Source organism: Pristis pectinata, chromosome 7, assembly GCF_009764475.1.
Source record: "Pristis pectinata isolate sPriPec2 chromosome 7, sPriPec2.1.pri, whole genome shotgun sequence".
Classification (NCBI taxonomy): domain Eukaryota; kingdom Metazoa; phylum Chordata; class Chondrichthyes; order Rhinopristiformes; family Pristidae; genus Pristis; species Pristis pectinata.
The window spans coordinates 28,456,062-28,470,190 of NC_067411.1; the positions used below are offsets into that span (position 1 = coordinate 28,456,062).

The window sequence follows — 14,129 nt, forward strand, 5'->3', positions numbered from 1 at the left end:
ACTGGCCCTGTTGCCCGTGCAAGTTCAACTTTACACGTTGGACCAGACGGGGTTGAAGCCTATTTCAGTGGAACGGGCTGTTGAAGCTTCCCTCTGTTAAGCGGAATCAGCAGAGACTTGGGAATGCAGACAGCTCCTGACAAGAGGTGTTAACAGCAAACGGACCACTTCAGACATTCGGCATAGGTGCTGCTTTAAAAGTCTGTCAGCTCAAAGGCTTATGGCTGGGAGCAGAATCTGAAAAGTTGCCGTGTCTGATGAAAGGGAATGTAGGAAGTGAGATCTGGCTGGCTAAACCGATTTAACATTGAAGGGAGGGGTGAGGCGGGAAGAGAGGGTTCAACATTCGCAGCTCGGGAAAAGGGAATTTCAACAGGTCAGCCCGGAAAAATACATTAAAAAAAGAATTTAATCAAATTAGAGATAGTTAAAATACAGGCATTCAATTTACATGAAAGTAACGGCAGGAAAATGAATTCTGAGGAAATAACCACGGTACACGGAGCACAGGGTGAAATTATTTCTGTCAGAACCCACTTCAGATTCTGTGCAGTTTCCAATTACTGATCATTTAAACGTGATGTCACCAGAGTGACATGTCGATGTCAAGGGTAAAACACTGAGAAACCAGTTTCAAAATGTGACAAAAACACGGTGGTCCCAAGCGCGGGGAGACGCACAAGTTCCGACAGAGAAAGGGAAGGCGAATCCCCACATCAGCGGGCGCTGCCTGTCCTCTGTGGACGTGTTCACGTGGACCTGGCCCGTTATATAATTCCCTGTCCTATACATGTGATCCCGGGGTTTGGGGAGCACATCCCGCAGTGCCAACCCCTGGCCACGGCCGGGGTGCTGGGTAACGCAGACATTTGGAGGGGGGAGAGTGTAGAATCTCTCCCGGCGCCCTGAGCCTGCAGCTCCGCAGGGCCGGAGAGCGGCTGCCGCAGCAAGTGCTCTCCCAACTTCTGCCTGGCTGTGCCGGGGTGATTGACAGGCCCGTGCACCGCCTGGGTTTACTGCTCCCTCCCCCCACCCCCTCCCACCCGCTCCCCGCTCCCCATGGTGTGTGTAAGAGAGAGAGAGAGAGAGTGCAGTGGCTCCGTCTCCCTCGCTCACTTACAGGGAGCAGTGTTGAGGGGCATCGGAGAGTCAGGGCGAGGATGTGGGGTTGGTGCAGAGACTAGAACCAGTTACCCTCTCCCTCCCTCTCCCCCCATCTGTCTCCAACCGCTCCTCCCTGCACCTTCCCAATTCCGTGTGTGTGTGTGTGCGCCGTACAGTTGCACCTCCCTCCCTGTGTGACTCTGTGTGTGTGTGTGTGTGTGTGTGTGTGTGTGTGTGTGTGTGTGGTGCACAGTCTGCACCTCCCTCTCTCCCCTCCCTTCCTCCCACACCCCGAGGGTACCAGCCTCCCCCTCCCCCTGGATCACTGCTAAACTGTCAGGAGCTCTCAGACGCCGTGCTGGTCGCACACTCTCTCCTCCGGCCCGGGCCGAGCCATGGAGCGGCGGCGGAGCACGGCCGCCCTCCTCCCGGTGGCGCTTCTCTGCCGGACCTACCCCTACTTCTGCTGCCTGGTCTGCTGGATGCTAGAGGGGTGCAGCGGTGCTGCGGGACACAACCAAGGTAAGCCCAGGCTCAGACCCTGGCTGAGCTCTCTGCCAGCGAGAGGGGTGCGGGGAACAGCCCGGTCCGGTCCCGGGAATACCTCCGGCAGTCCGGAGACCCGCAGCTCACAGTCCGACCCCGGTCAGGACCCTCTGTATCTCACCTTCCGACCCCAGCCCACACCCCTGACCCTCTGCACCCCACCTACCGACCCCAGCCCACACCCCTGACCCTCTGCACCCCACCTACCGACCCCAGCGCACACCCCTCACCCTCTGCACCAGATCTCTCTGGGACCCTCACTCCAGTCGCCCTGAACCCCGCTCTGAGACCCGCGGGACGGATCATTGACCCTCAGACCCCGGGCCGGGCACTAGCCCCGACACCCCACCTTTCTCCTCTCTCCCCAATATTTCAGCCGACGTATATTTAAATGCAAATTACACCTCAATGTAAACGCATTGTATACCCACAGAACCAACAACACGGTGCGACTCGGGGTGTTGAGAACAGACCCCGTTTTACTAAATATTCAGATGAAACCTCGGTCGATCGGTCACCTCTCCTTCCTGAACTTTTCTCCGGACACATCCCCCTTCTCCCTGCAGCGGGGACTGTTAATCACCGTCCTCTCCCACACGAAGGGTCGCCCCTCGCCATGCCTGCCGCGGCTTTGAGGAACTGCCCCATTCTAACTTCAGGGGGCTGTCGGTCGCGGCACCCGCAGGGAATGGTGTGTAGGACCGCACTCGCTGGCGGCACCGGTGTAAACAGGGGCACAACTGTCAGGGCGAGAAGAGAATTTTACAAACAGAATGTTACCTCAAACTTAACATTAAGCGTTATTTTATTGTGACTTGCTTTATGTCTGGGGGTAGGGGTGGTTAAACACAAATGGGGACGGGTTCTGGCTCTGGCGCCCGGTTTCCGGCTCCCGGTAAATCCCCAGACGCCGGCAACAGCCCGTGCCTTAACATGTTCACCCATTCGGAGGCTTTGCAGTTCAGGGGAGTTTGCAGGGTGAAGACTGTTGCTCAAGGTCCGGTCTCTCTAGGATCCGAAATACTTCTTGACCTTGATAATTGAATTTGCCTTCAGTGTAAAACACGGCATTGCTTGCAAAGTTTACTGAATCGAGTCATTTTCAATGAGTTATAATTCCCCTTCCAATTCCATCCGGCCGTTGGAATTATCTCCGTCAATAACGGGGGCAGTTCGGCGGCCTTAACTTTGGAACAGACGTTTGGAATGACATGGTTGATTGATATGGGGGTGGTCGATATCGAGTGTTCAGTAACGGCAGGGAACGAGCTGATGGCAGTGACTGTGATGGTGTGACCCATGGTTAATGTTTTAATTGCACCCTAGTCTTCATAGGCTGCGTTGTCATGTTTGGCATAGATTTCTTCTCTGGACCTGGTCTCCTTCTCAGCAAGCGCTCGAAATTTTGAAGCAAGGCTCGCATATTTCAGTGTGGTTTTCAACGTGTATGGGCTTTCTTTTTTTTAAAAAAATTCAAACCAAAGTGTTTTTTTTTAAACAAAAACAAACACAATTTTGGAAGCTTGACTGCAGCGGCCTTGAGCAGGCAACGGCCAGGGATGTCTGCCAGCCGTTTGAGCACCGCAAATTTATTCGGTGGACAACGTAATCTCAATCGGCCTTTCATTCTGCCTGTTACTAAACAATAATCTATTTCACTGGACTTTCTCCCACGTTTACACATTAATCGCAGTCCTATAGATCATTAGGTGAAAATGATAAATTGTAAAACGAACAACTGTAAAGCTGGAGCTGTAGAAAATGAAAAGTTTCAATGATCTTGTGGTCATGAGGCTTAGAACTGTAAATAGTGACATCAATGGGGCAGAAACAAACTTGTCCTTCGGAGAAAGGCTGGAAGTCGAACAATTTCTACTCCATTGTGTTTCCCTTTTAGATACTTGCAAATTTGGTAACCAGAATATATTTATTTAAATGGTCATGAGATTCACTCGACGCTTATCAGAAAAAAAGCTCATATTTCGGGCATTGAATTTCATCATGTTTGAATGATTGTGGGATTGGAATGTTACAATGAAACGGTTGATTACTTCGTATCTATAAACGAGCTAAATTCAATACAGTTTTGATATCACTGAAATTCCCGCGTACAGAGCAGGTTTAAGATAAAATTACTCGTAAATTATTTTAAGATGAAAACCAACCTGGTTCCTGTTTCATATCCTCGTATGTCTTTCCTACTTTTCCACTTTTCGTTGTTTACGTTGCAACAGAAAGTTATTTTGATTTGTATTCTAGGGTACTCTGGATGGGTGCAGTGGGTGAGAGGGAGGTGGAACCGCCATTAATTATTGGCTCAGTTAACGCAACTGAAGTAACGTCCGTTTGCAATCTGTGGTCAACCAGCGTGCCAGAATCATCACCACTGTCGGTGAAAATTAAAGCCCGCGATTTTATTGAACTAGGCAAAATAAATGAAGCTGATATTTTATTGTTGCCTGTTTAAAATATTTGTTGCCTCCATTTTAAGTTATGATTCTTGTTTTACGAAAACACTTTTACTAATTCGTGTTTTCTTTGGTTTTGGTATAAAGATTAGCAGACCTTAGTAGAAACAACACACATAAGTAAATTGATTCAAAATGGATAGCGAATAATTTACAGTATTGTGCATTCCAAGGAGAAAAAAAACTGGGTAATAAAAAAATTAGAATATATCATTGTCGTTAAGATAGCTAAACTTACAGAATGTTAAGATGACTGAAAATTATACTCTCATAAAGTTGTAGGGTTGTCTCGATCACCTCTGCAGCAGGTAATGTTGATAATTGTAAAACTGTCCCTTTGAGTGTGAGATGTCCTTTGCACTTTCAGCCATGGGGGTTTCTAGTTTAAGATCAATAGGAACCTTACTGTTCTCGGGATGCTGCTGACCAGGCAGAAACATTCCAAAACAGCATCTACGGTGAAAATTGAAGGCATTTCCAACACTGATTTGGATCCACCATGAACATTGGTTATTTGATATTGAAAGTAGGGTTCGGTGGCGGAGCGTTTACGTTGCTGACATCCAGCAAGTTTTCCGCATCCTTGATGCAGGGCAATTTAAATCTATTTGACCCCAGACCCCACAAATGTAATTGACTCTTAACCCTCCTCAATTAGGCCGATAAGGGGTAGACGATAAATGCGGTCACTTATAGTCATCTCCATATCCTGTGATAAATATTTAAAAAATATCTTTTGCAGAGCCTCATTCAATTTTTCCATCTTACTAAAGAGGAAATTTGAAATTTGTCAGTGGCTACAGTAGCAGCATTGGAAGGGTGTGTTTGTGCAGTGAGAGGTGCTGGTGATGTCTTCAAACCCTGAGGCGGAATCTGGCAGAATGAATCAGCGATATAATATAAAACAAATTTATTGTACTCGTATTGGAAAGAGCAGGGAGGTTAAAGAGGGAGCTGTATGTTTCTTGAAAGCACAGGGCAGAATATGATATTTAAGTTGCTGATCCATTTGTAAGCAAAGTCAAATATTCAGCATGTAGCAGTTAATCATTTACAGGTAGATATTTGTGACAGGAAAAAAATGTGGCTACAACCTGCAATCACGCATTCCTGCCATGCTAAACTGTCAAGAGTTTGCTACCAGTCTCCATAATGTATGGTGTTGATTGGGATGAAATATGTTAGCACGTTAGAGAGGGACATCAGTGCGGCTTCCGTGAAACAAAAACAAGGCAAATTAGCCTGCACAGAAGGATGTAGAAGAGTCTCTTCTGGACTTCTATACTTTTACAGCTCACTGTAGGAAAGGTATCGATATATGATGTAAAGGGAAAGGCTTTGCACGATCTCACGCCTAATAGCGGACTCGGGTCTTTAGTCAAAATCTATGGACGCTTGGAACTGAGGTCAGATCCGTGTGAGCTGATGTTAAACGTGAAGGATTTACTTCGCTGAATATGTCGATTATTTTCTCCCCCGCCGCGTACAATATTACAGCCTCTTTTAAACAAGCTCCTTGTTTTGACCCACCATCATTTGGGCTAATTTAATAAACCCTAACCAGTACTGCTCGCAGCTGGAAGAATTCTCCAAGAAGCCGATTTCTGGCCAGAGTGGTCTCTTTGCCAGATCTGTTTCCCTCAAAGGGCTGGGTGGGATTCCGATTTCCTTGTCCCATTCCGCTCCCGCACCCTCCCTCCCACCAACCCCATCCCCACTTGTCGGAGATTTTCATCTCTTGCTTTTGTTTATCTCTCCCAGGAGATTGCTTAAACTTCGGTTGAAGGGAGGACTGTGTTGTGTTGGCAGTATAGACGGACCGGTGCGTCACTGCCGTCCCTCATAATGTGATGGTTTGTAAGTGCCACTGGCATCTGTACTTTTGGAACTGCATGGAATCATTTCAGCGGTTTCCCCCCATACCTTGCCACGGTTCTGTTGAAAAATAAACAAAAATAAAACAAAACATAGTAAGTTCTGCTGAATTCGGTTTGTCTTCTGGCTGATTTGATTGCAGTCTTTGAGGACAAGGCGACGGGTGCAGAACCGGTCTCAGTGGAGGTAATCGTTGACCCTGGGCAGTTAAAGTGTTTCGGCCTTGCGCCCTAATGCAAACCACTCGTTGTCTTTGTTTCAGTGGCTTGTTTATAGTAATATTTCCCAGTCACGGCTTCAATCCATAATTATCTTTCCAAAACAAAACAACTGGAGTATTTTCTTTCTGAAAGGAGCTCTAAAGTCAATATTTCGTCACAAATAGGGTCGTGGTGATGATTCCATCTGTAGACCCGCTCGTCTGAACGCACAATACCGACCACGTGTGTTGTTGCTGCATCTTTTGGACCTTACAATGACATTTAGGGAAAACCTCTGCATAACTCCATAAAAATAAAGACTTGAATCTAGGTATTTTTTAGCTTAAGGATATTTCAATAAACTATTCCTGACAGGTAGTCAATGCTGTAATCTCGGAAACTGGGACCTGTGTGGTAGAGCCCCCCCCCCCCCCCCCCAAAAAAAAGTGATAAAATCAAATATTTTTTCACGTATTGGTAGGGAAACGACCTTCACGTTTTTCTTCCAAATAGCAACAAGGAATCTATTGCGATGACAAATAGGACTTCAGTTTTGTTTCAAGTGGTGATACCTGACCACAGTGCAGGACTACCTCAGCGATACACTAAGGTTTCCTGCTTATATCTCGAATTTAGGACTGAGCTCTTAACCTTCTGATGCAGGGATGAGACTGGTACAACCGAGTCACGAGTCCTAGCTGTGAAGGTGAGCGACCAGGTGTTTGTTTTTCCCCAATAGTCTCTCCCGAAGACAATGTCTCAGGCTGGGGTTATGGTTGCTTACTGTCTCTTCTAAATGACCAATCTTTATTGATGGAGCGTAGATTCTGGAGAATGAGTGTTCACGGGGTGTTCATTTGTTGTGTGGGAGTGTGGGGACATCCAAGCTGATGTAGTAGGTCGCCCACACGTCTCCTTTCCACCAAAGGTCTTCAGTTCAAGAGGACGGATGTAAAACATCTGGCTTCTTTCTGGCCCAGTGTGCCAAGTTCAATGTAGTATTCTAGACTTCTGCTCTGCTGGAACTGATTGACTTAGTCCAGCGAGCTAATTTTGTATATAAAAAAAAACTGGCCTTTGGACAGCTGTTTATTCAATCACGATGCTGGTTTTGAGTTACAATAAATAGTGAATAAGCCTTGAAATAGTTCAGTCTGTACAGAGTTTGATATTATCGGCTGAAGTAATGCTGTATTTGACCTTAGTACCACAGACTGGCAGCAGAAAAGCTTCGGGATGTCTAAAAGCTAGGTTTGTCTGCTTTTATATACAGGAAGACACTGTGGACAGGAATACTTGTAGGGACCTTTCATGAGAACAGAATTGATGCATCACCCAGTCAAATAGCTGGCTTGGAATCATTGTCTAGACTGAAGTGAAGCATAGCTGGACGTCCCCAGCCCTGCTCTGCTTGGTACAGTATGAGTGAGCCATTAGTTCAGCTCACAACTGTGTTTACGCCTGGTGTTTTCCTGTGAGGTTCAAGGCAGAAGTTTATTATCCCTTAATTGCCAGTATTTCATTTTAATGGTGTCAACAAAGTAAAATGACATTTGAGTTTCCACTTATCTAATTACTATCATCTTTGTTGCCAAGGCCAGCATTTATTGTCCATTTCCAAGCCCTCCCTGAAGTGCCATTTCAGAGGGCGGTTTTAGAACCATCTCATTGGTGGGTCTGGTGTTATATATCGGCCAGATCAGATAAGTAGGGAGATTTCTGTTCCTGAAGCTCACAGGTGAACCAAGTAAGATTTTACAACAGTCAGGTAGTTTCATGATCTTCATTGCTGAGATGAGGTAGTTATTGCAGGGTTTAGTTCTTTAAATGCTGTTGTTGCTGTGTTGGGATTTGAACGGTCTAGGTTTCTGGATGGTTCGTCCAGTAACTGATCGATTATGCTCCCGTACTCTGGTGGCACCATCCATTAACAAACATCACAAAAGTAGGTTAACTGGATGTTGTCTTATTGCTGCTTGTGACTCTGTTGCTCAGTGCACATTGGCTAATTGGTTTCTTCCACAACAACAACACCATGTTTCAAGAAGTACTTACTTCTGCTATCTGACTCTTTAGAAATCCTTATGGTTGGCATATGGCTCACCAGATGCTGAGTCCCACACTCTCTTTCCACCCACTGGGGCACCAGTTGTTGTGTTCCCTTTAAATTTTAAACTTACCAAGTTCACTAAAAAGTATATTATTCCATAGTGTAGCACCCCAAAAAAGGGTGAATTAAAATGGTGTAGCTGCCATTATAAGAAGAACATCCAAAAATCTGGGAAACCTGCTGGTCCGGCACTACCAAGGTCCAGAACATGCTAGATTATTGGAGTTTGACTGAAATTGTCTGTTAAAAACTTTGGGATGTTGTGAAATTGTGGAAGGTGCAAGGTTAATGGAAGGTCTGTCTTCAGACATTTGGAAAGGCTATTCTGAGCTTTCAGAGCCCATTTTTACTTGGAAGAAAATCGTTTAATTACCAGGAGGTTGATTGAGATCAATGATTATCATGTAAAATGTTATATGCTGCCAGATTTATGTGCTGAATAATACTACCCTAGTGCGATGTGCCTCTGAGCTGTCCCTGCATTGAAGAGTACTTTTAAATAGGACTAATAGTACTTCTGCAGTTATGTAGATCATTGTTCGTAACTCAGTGAGAGTGGACACTAACTTCACTTCTCAGGTTATGTTTTTAGTTAAACTTTTAGTGGTCCCTTTCTTGTAATGAAATATTTAGGATTTGGAACAACTGATTTGGCCTTTCAGATAGAAAATAAAGAATCCAGTGAAATGAAATTTATTGAACCTATAATTTGCTTAAACTTTGGAGAATTATTATATCATTACGAATCTGAAAATACAAATCGTGTGGGTGTATGTGTATAGAGGGAATACCATTCATTATTTACCTTATTATTTAAAATATCAGGCAAGACATTTGATACTGCTATACATAGTTTCCAAGTCCTGGAATCTGAGTTATAACAATGATAAATCTTGACATCACTACCCTGTAAAACCGGCGACTTCTGACATCAGCACACATGCAGCTAGATGTGAAGATGCTGTCAGTAATAAAGTTCCACTTGGTGAATTGTTCCAATTGTTTTGCAGATGAATTCATCATAGAATTGGTGATTTGACAGGAACTGACAATCATTATTTTCATTGTCTCTGCATAAACCATTGAAAATATTAAACCTTGTTTAATCAGGAGTTACTATGTTGTTAATAATATTCTAATAAATAATTACTTTTGAAGAACCTCTCTGATCCTGAAAATATGAATTTTGTATTTATGGAAAGCTATCACTTAAGAATAACATTTATGAATTCTATGGTTTTAAAATAATAAACATATTTCTTACTGTTTGAATATTTATGTATTTGAATTTCCATGTTAATCCTATACGAAAGTCCCAATCTTCACCTTCGCTAAAACTTAAAAAATATTAATTAACCAGATTTTGCAGTCTTAATGATAATGAAATTGTTAGCTTTCAGTGACATTACATGCCAAAATTGGCAGCAACTTCCAGAGAATTCAAGTCCAGTTAAATATAAAATCTTCTGTGTGATTCCTTTGTTTTCCTCAGTGTGAGCTATTTTGTAAACCTTACCCTGCGTAATCTTAAAAAAAACAGGGATCTACAAGCTTTTCTTGTTGTAAAAACATTGAAAATGTCATGCTTTGTTGTACAAGATTTAAGTGTGCTTTTAATGACATAGTAATTCATAATTAACTACCTCTCTGGCCCTTAAAAACTAATGTTACAGATACACTGTCCTTACCTCAGATGTATACAATGGATGTTAGCTATAGCTTGAGTATTGGTTACAGACCTGGTCACAAATTACAGGGAAGAAATACGTGTGCTGGAGATGGTGAGAAGTTGTCTGATGACTATATTCAGACGACTGAAAAAAAATTAGCCAGGAGGAAAGATTGGAGAGGCTGGGGTTGCAGAAGGGCTGAAAGTGAGGTATATAAAATTATCAGGGGCCTGGTTAGATTAAATAAGAAGGATTTCTTTCCCTTTGCTGCATGGTCAATATCTAGGAGCACAGAGTCATAGAATCATGGAGAGATACAGTATGGAAACAGGTCTTTTGATCCACTGAGTCTGCACCGACCATCAATTTACACCAATTCTACATTGATTGTTTGGAGGATTATGGGAGGGATCTGGGGAAAAATCCCTTTAGTGTCTGGAAATAACTGCCTGAAAGGGTGGTAGAGGAAGAACATTCGATAAAAGCCTGCATATTGGAGATCTGTGAATTTGCAAGCAAGCCATTCAAAAGCAGGAAGGTGAAATTAGGCTGAGTATCTCTTGAACCAGCAAGGACACACTAAATTGAATGGCCTCCTTTTGAGTCATAGATTTTACTTTGTCCTGTTTATTTCAAAACTATACTTTTAACCTAATTTTAAATTATTATTTTTAAAGTTTGTATTACATTTTCTATTTAATCTTTATTACAGATTTTTTTTCAAATGATTAAAACTTGCCTTGTTCACTTCCTGGTTTGTAGTGTAAGAATTCTTCAATGTGATTGGTTGCCCAATCTGTTGATGGGATCAGCTTGCTTGATAGCATCAATTTGCTCAATGCCTGAGATCCTTTGGAACTGACAACAACCAGGCAAAAGGGGAAATCTATGGCAAAAAGATTACTGAAATTTCATTAGCAGCTTTCCTCAAGGTCAGCAGCAGTCCCTTAACTATTGACCACAAAACCCAGGCCAGAATGTCAAAGCATGATCTTTATAAAAGCTTTATGTAAAAAAAACATGTGTGGTTTGTAACCTTCTGAGGATAATCAGCCCTCATCTTGTTAAAGGAGCCTACAATAAGTCAGCTCCATTTCAAGTAGAGAGCTGAACAGAAATTGTTGATCTCAGTCTAAACTGTCTGTTAATTATTATCCTATTATGTATTAAACTTTGGGATTATATTCTCAGTCCTAAATAGCTGGTAAAATTATTTGTTTTTATCTAGCTTTCATCTTGGGATTTTAAATGGTTTCCACCATTTAGCTGTTATGTGTAAATCTAATTTGTTTAATGATTTATTGGGTTATGTGGTGATGTTGGATTTTATATTGGAGTGAATATTGGACATTTCCAATAGCATCCAGGTGAAACAGCTAATGTTTTGTTTGATCAATCAGATTGTAACTATTATATATTATGAGACCAAAATGGCAAGCTTTTTGTTTGCAAGAACACTGTTCATCTTTATGATATGTTATTTCCAGGTATATTTATGGCTCTCAGATGGCCTGTAGTAATTATATTCTGAAAGATGAATGATGTCAACACACAGAGTCTGGTATATAATGTAGCTTAAGTGAGCAGGTCATCCCGTCACTGAACTTGATCAACAACATATTCCAGTTAGTTACTTCACGTCTTAAAGAAACTGGACAAAATGATTCCAGCTGAATCATACAGTCTTCAGTGCATATCACCTCTGCACTGCATGCCTTTCTGATTGATGTTCAATCCATGCACCCCTCACTCAAACACCATACAGAGTCGGTCTTAATCTAATAGGCAGTTCCCTTAATGGCACAAGAAGTGGGCGCACACGGGAAGGAACTCCTTAAACTGCACAGGTCTTCTGTTTTGTGCAAACTGTAAAAGCAGCTGAAGCATTCCCTCTCCTGTCGGCACATCTCTCAGATGCGCATGCACCAGAAGCTGCTGCACCATATGACAGAGGATTGTGCATATTAAGAAGCTACACTGCATTTAGTTTTATTATGCTGCATTTATTTTCAACTGGGGAAAATGAGAATTGCTGCTTTGGTGCGACATTCTGAGGGTTTAGTTCGTGTTTATATGTTGGGAAAGTCCTGTCCAAAAGCTGCATGCTTGTCAAGTGGTGCAGTAGTCTCATACATGACGTATATATTCAAGCATATCTTCCAATGTCAAAAGCTGTTCTTACAAATATCCTCCCTCGTATCTATACAACACACAGGCTGTTTTACACATCCTCAGTGGAAATATCTCTTTCTAATCTTTATCTTATCTGAGTTATCCACATCTTGACATTTCACAAGCACTTGACACAGAGACAGCATCAATAGGCCACTTTGTTCACGTCAGACCTCAGAGCCATGAAGTGCATTCTTCTTTTTTATCCTGAGAAATATAATGTTTATTGTTATGGAACCTAAAAAAATTACTTCATGAGAATGCATCAACATCCAGGAGCATTTTCTGTATTCATACTGAAGTGGTATTAATTATTAAATAGTGTGTATGAGAAACAACTTGAGCAAATTGCCAAAATGGAAGATTAAGTACATCAAGTATTGTGATTCTGTGATGTAGCAGCATATAGAATGTCAGTATGACAAACAATGGACAATTATAATTATTACTGAGGCATAGTGTTTCATCTTTTTATGTTACACATATGACCTTGTGTGAAAAAGTATATGGTATCATTAATATTAAATGTGTGTAGATGATATCATCACTCATTAACAATCATATAGAGAAAAAGCTTGAGACTGACCACCAGCCAATGACAGAGCTCGATGGGAAAACAGACAGACACTATTACAGGCAGCTATAAAAGGAAGCCTTTCAGAGAAGATTCTGTAATTTAACATTTGCTGGTGTCATAAGCAAGAGCTAAAATTGTTTATAAAAATCAGCTTTCCTCCTCTTTTGTATAATGACTGCATGTAGAATACTCCTTCAGTTGAAGTGGTTACCATAAATAGCTAAAAAAAATCTTCAAATAATAAGGCAAAGCATGCTAGATGCAGTGTGGTATTCATGGATGATTTGGTAAAGAAAATTACTATCCATTGAAAAACCTTAACAGAACAGCAAATTCCGTCAATATCCAGAGCCCAGAATTAATTATTAGAAGTGTATATATTGTGCTATCCACAATTTATTATTGAATGTTTTATTTGGGTCTCTTTGAAAGTGTCATCAAGGTATTATAAGGACACAGAAGACTTCTTGCTAGCTGAAACACATTTTTATACTTCCCCTATGAGCCAGTAACTGAACTGAGTTCTGATCCCTGTGGTAAAAGTATTGTATGGTGTGATTGTGTTTTATTTATAATGCTGTTAAAGTTTTACAGTCGGTGGTAGTGCTCATGAGGTGCCTGTTGTCAACAATGGAGGGATGCACAGTTGCTGGGATTCTAATAAATGGCATGTGGTTCACTGTTTCTCTAAGTATTTCAGATGGTGTGTGATAGTACAAAGAGCCCTGAACACATTTATTCAAGTTATTTGCATATTTGGTATGCAATTATCACAAGATAAATCAGCTTTCTGTTTTCTCTTGTTAACTTGAGTTATTAATTAAAGGGAGTATGCATAGCTACACTGGTTTCCTGAGGAAAAAAATAGCACATTTGCAGATATGAAATAAATCTCTTAGTTATACTGAGCACCAATACAAAAACAGTTAAACTAAATATAATTGAAAGTAAAATGAAGAAAACATAGAGAGATGTTGCATTTGAGAATACTATTATTATACTCCAATTTAAATGAACAGGAATATGGGAGTAGTAGGCCCTGTTGTTCAGTTGAATCTTAGCTGACCTGTACCTCTAGTCGACTGTTTTGTCTTCATATTCTTTGATGGCAATAGAAAAATCTAGTCTAGTAAAATAATGTAATATCCTCAGATTTTTGGGGGAAGAAAGTTCAGATCCTACATGATTATTGAGCTCTTCTAAAAACCAAGATACTGTTGAAATATATGCTGGTGTTGGATTGAAAATTCTGCAATTAAAACTTAAATGTGAAATTAATAGCTGTGCCAGAGGGATGCGTCTTCCTAAAGATGAATATGAACTTTTTGTTTCTGGCCGTCTTAAGTTATCTGCAGCTGGCTTTGTCTGCAGCCCTGGATTAATGCAAACTTGGCTGATTGTTTTGTT

General features: G+C 41.9%; 1 protein-coding gene across 1 annotated transcript in view; it reads left to right on the top strand.

Annotated features, from left to right (window-relative positions):
• Nucleotides 1–1,253: 1,253 nt before the first annotated feature.
• LOC127572305 (ephrin type-A receptor 5-like) overlaps nt 1,254–14,129 on the top strand; it is a 250,984-nt gene continuing 238,108 nt past the window's right edge. The window contains 1 exon segment of the mRNA XM_052019383.1: nt 1,254–1,626. Within this exon segment, the coding sequence (XP_051875343.1) occupies nt 1,500–1,626 (127 nt within the window). The 5' untranslated portion in view covers nt 1,254–1,499.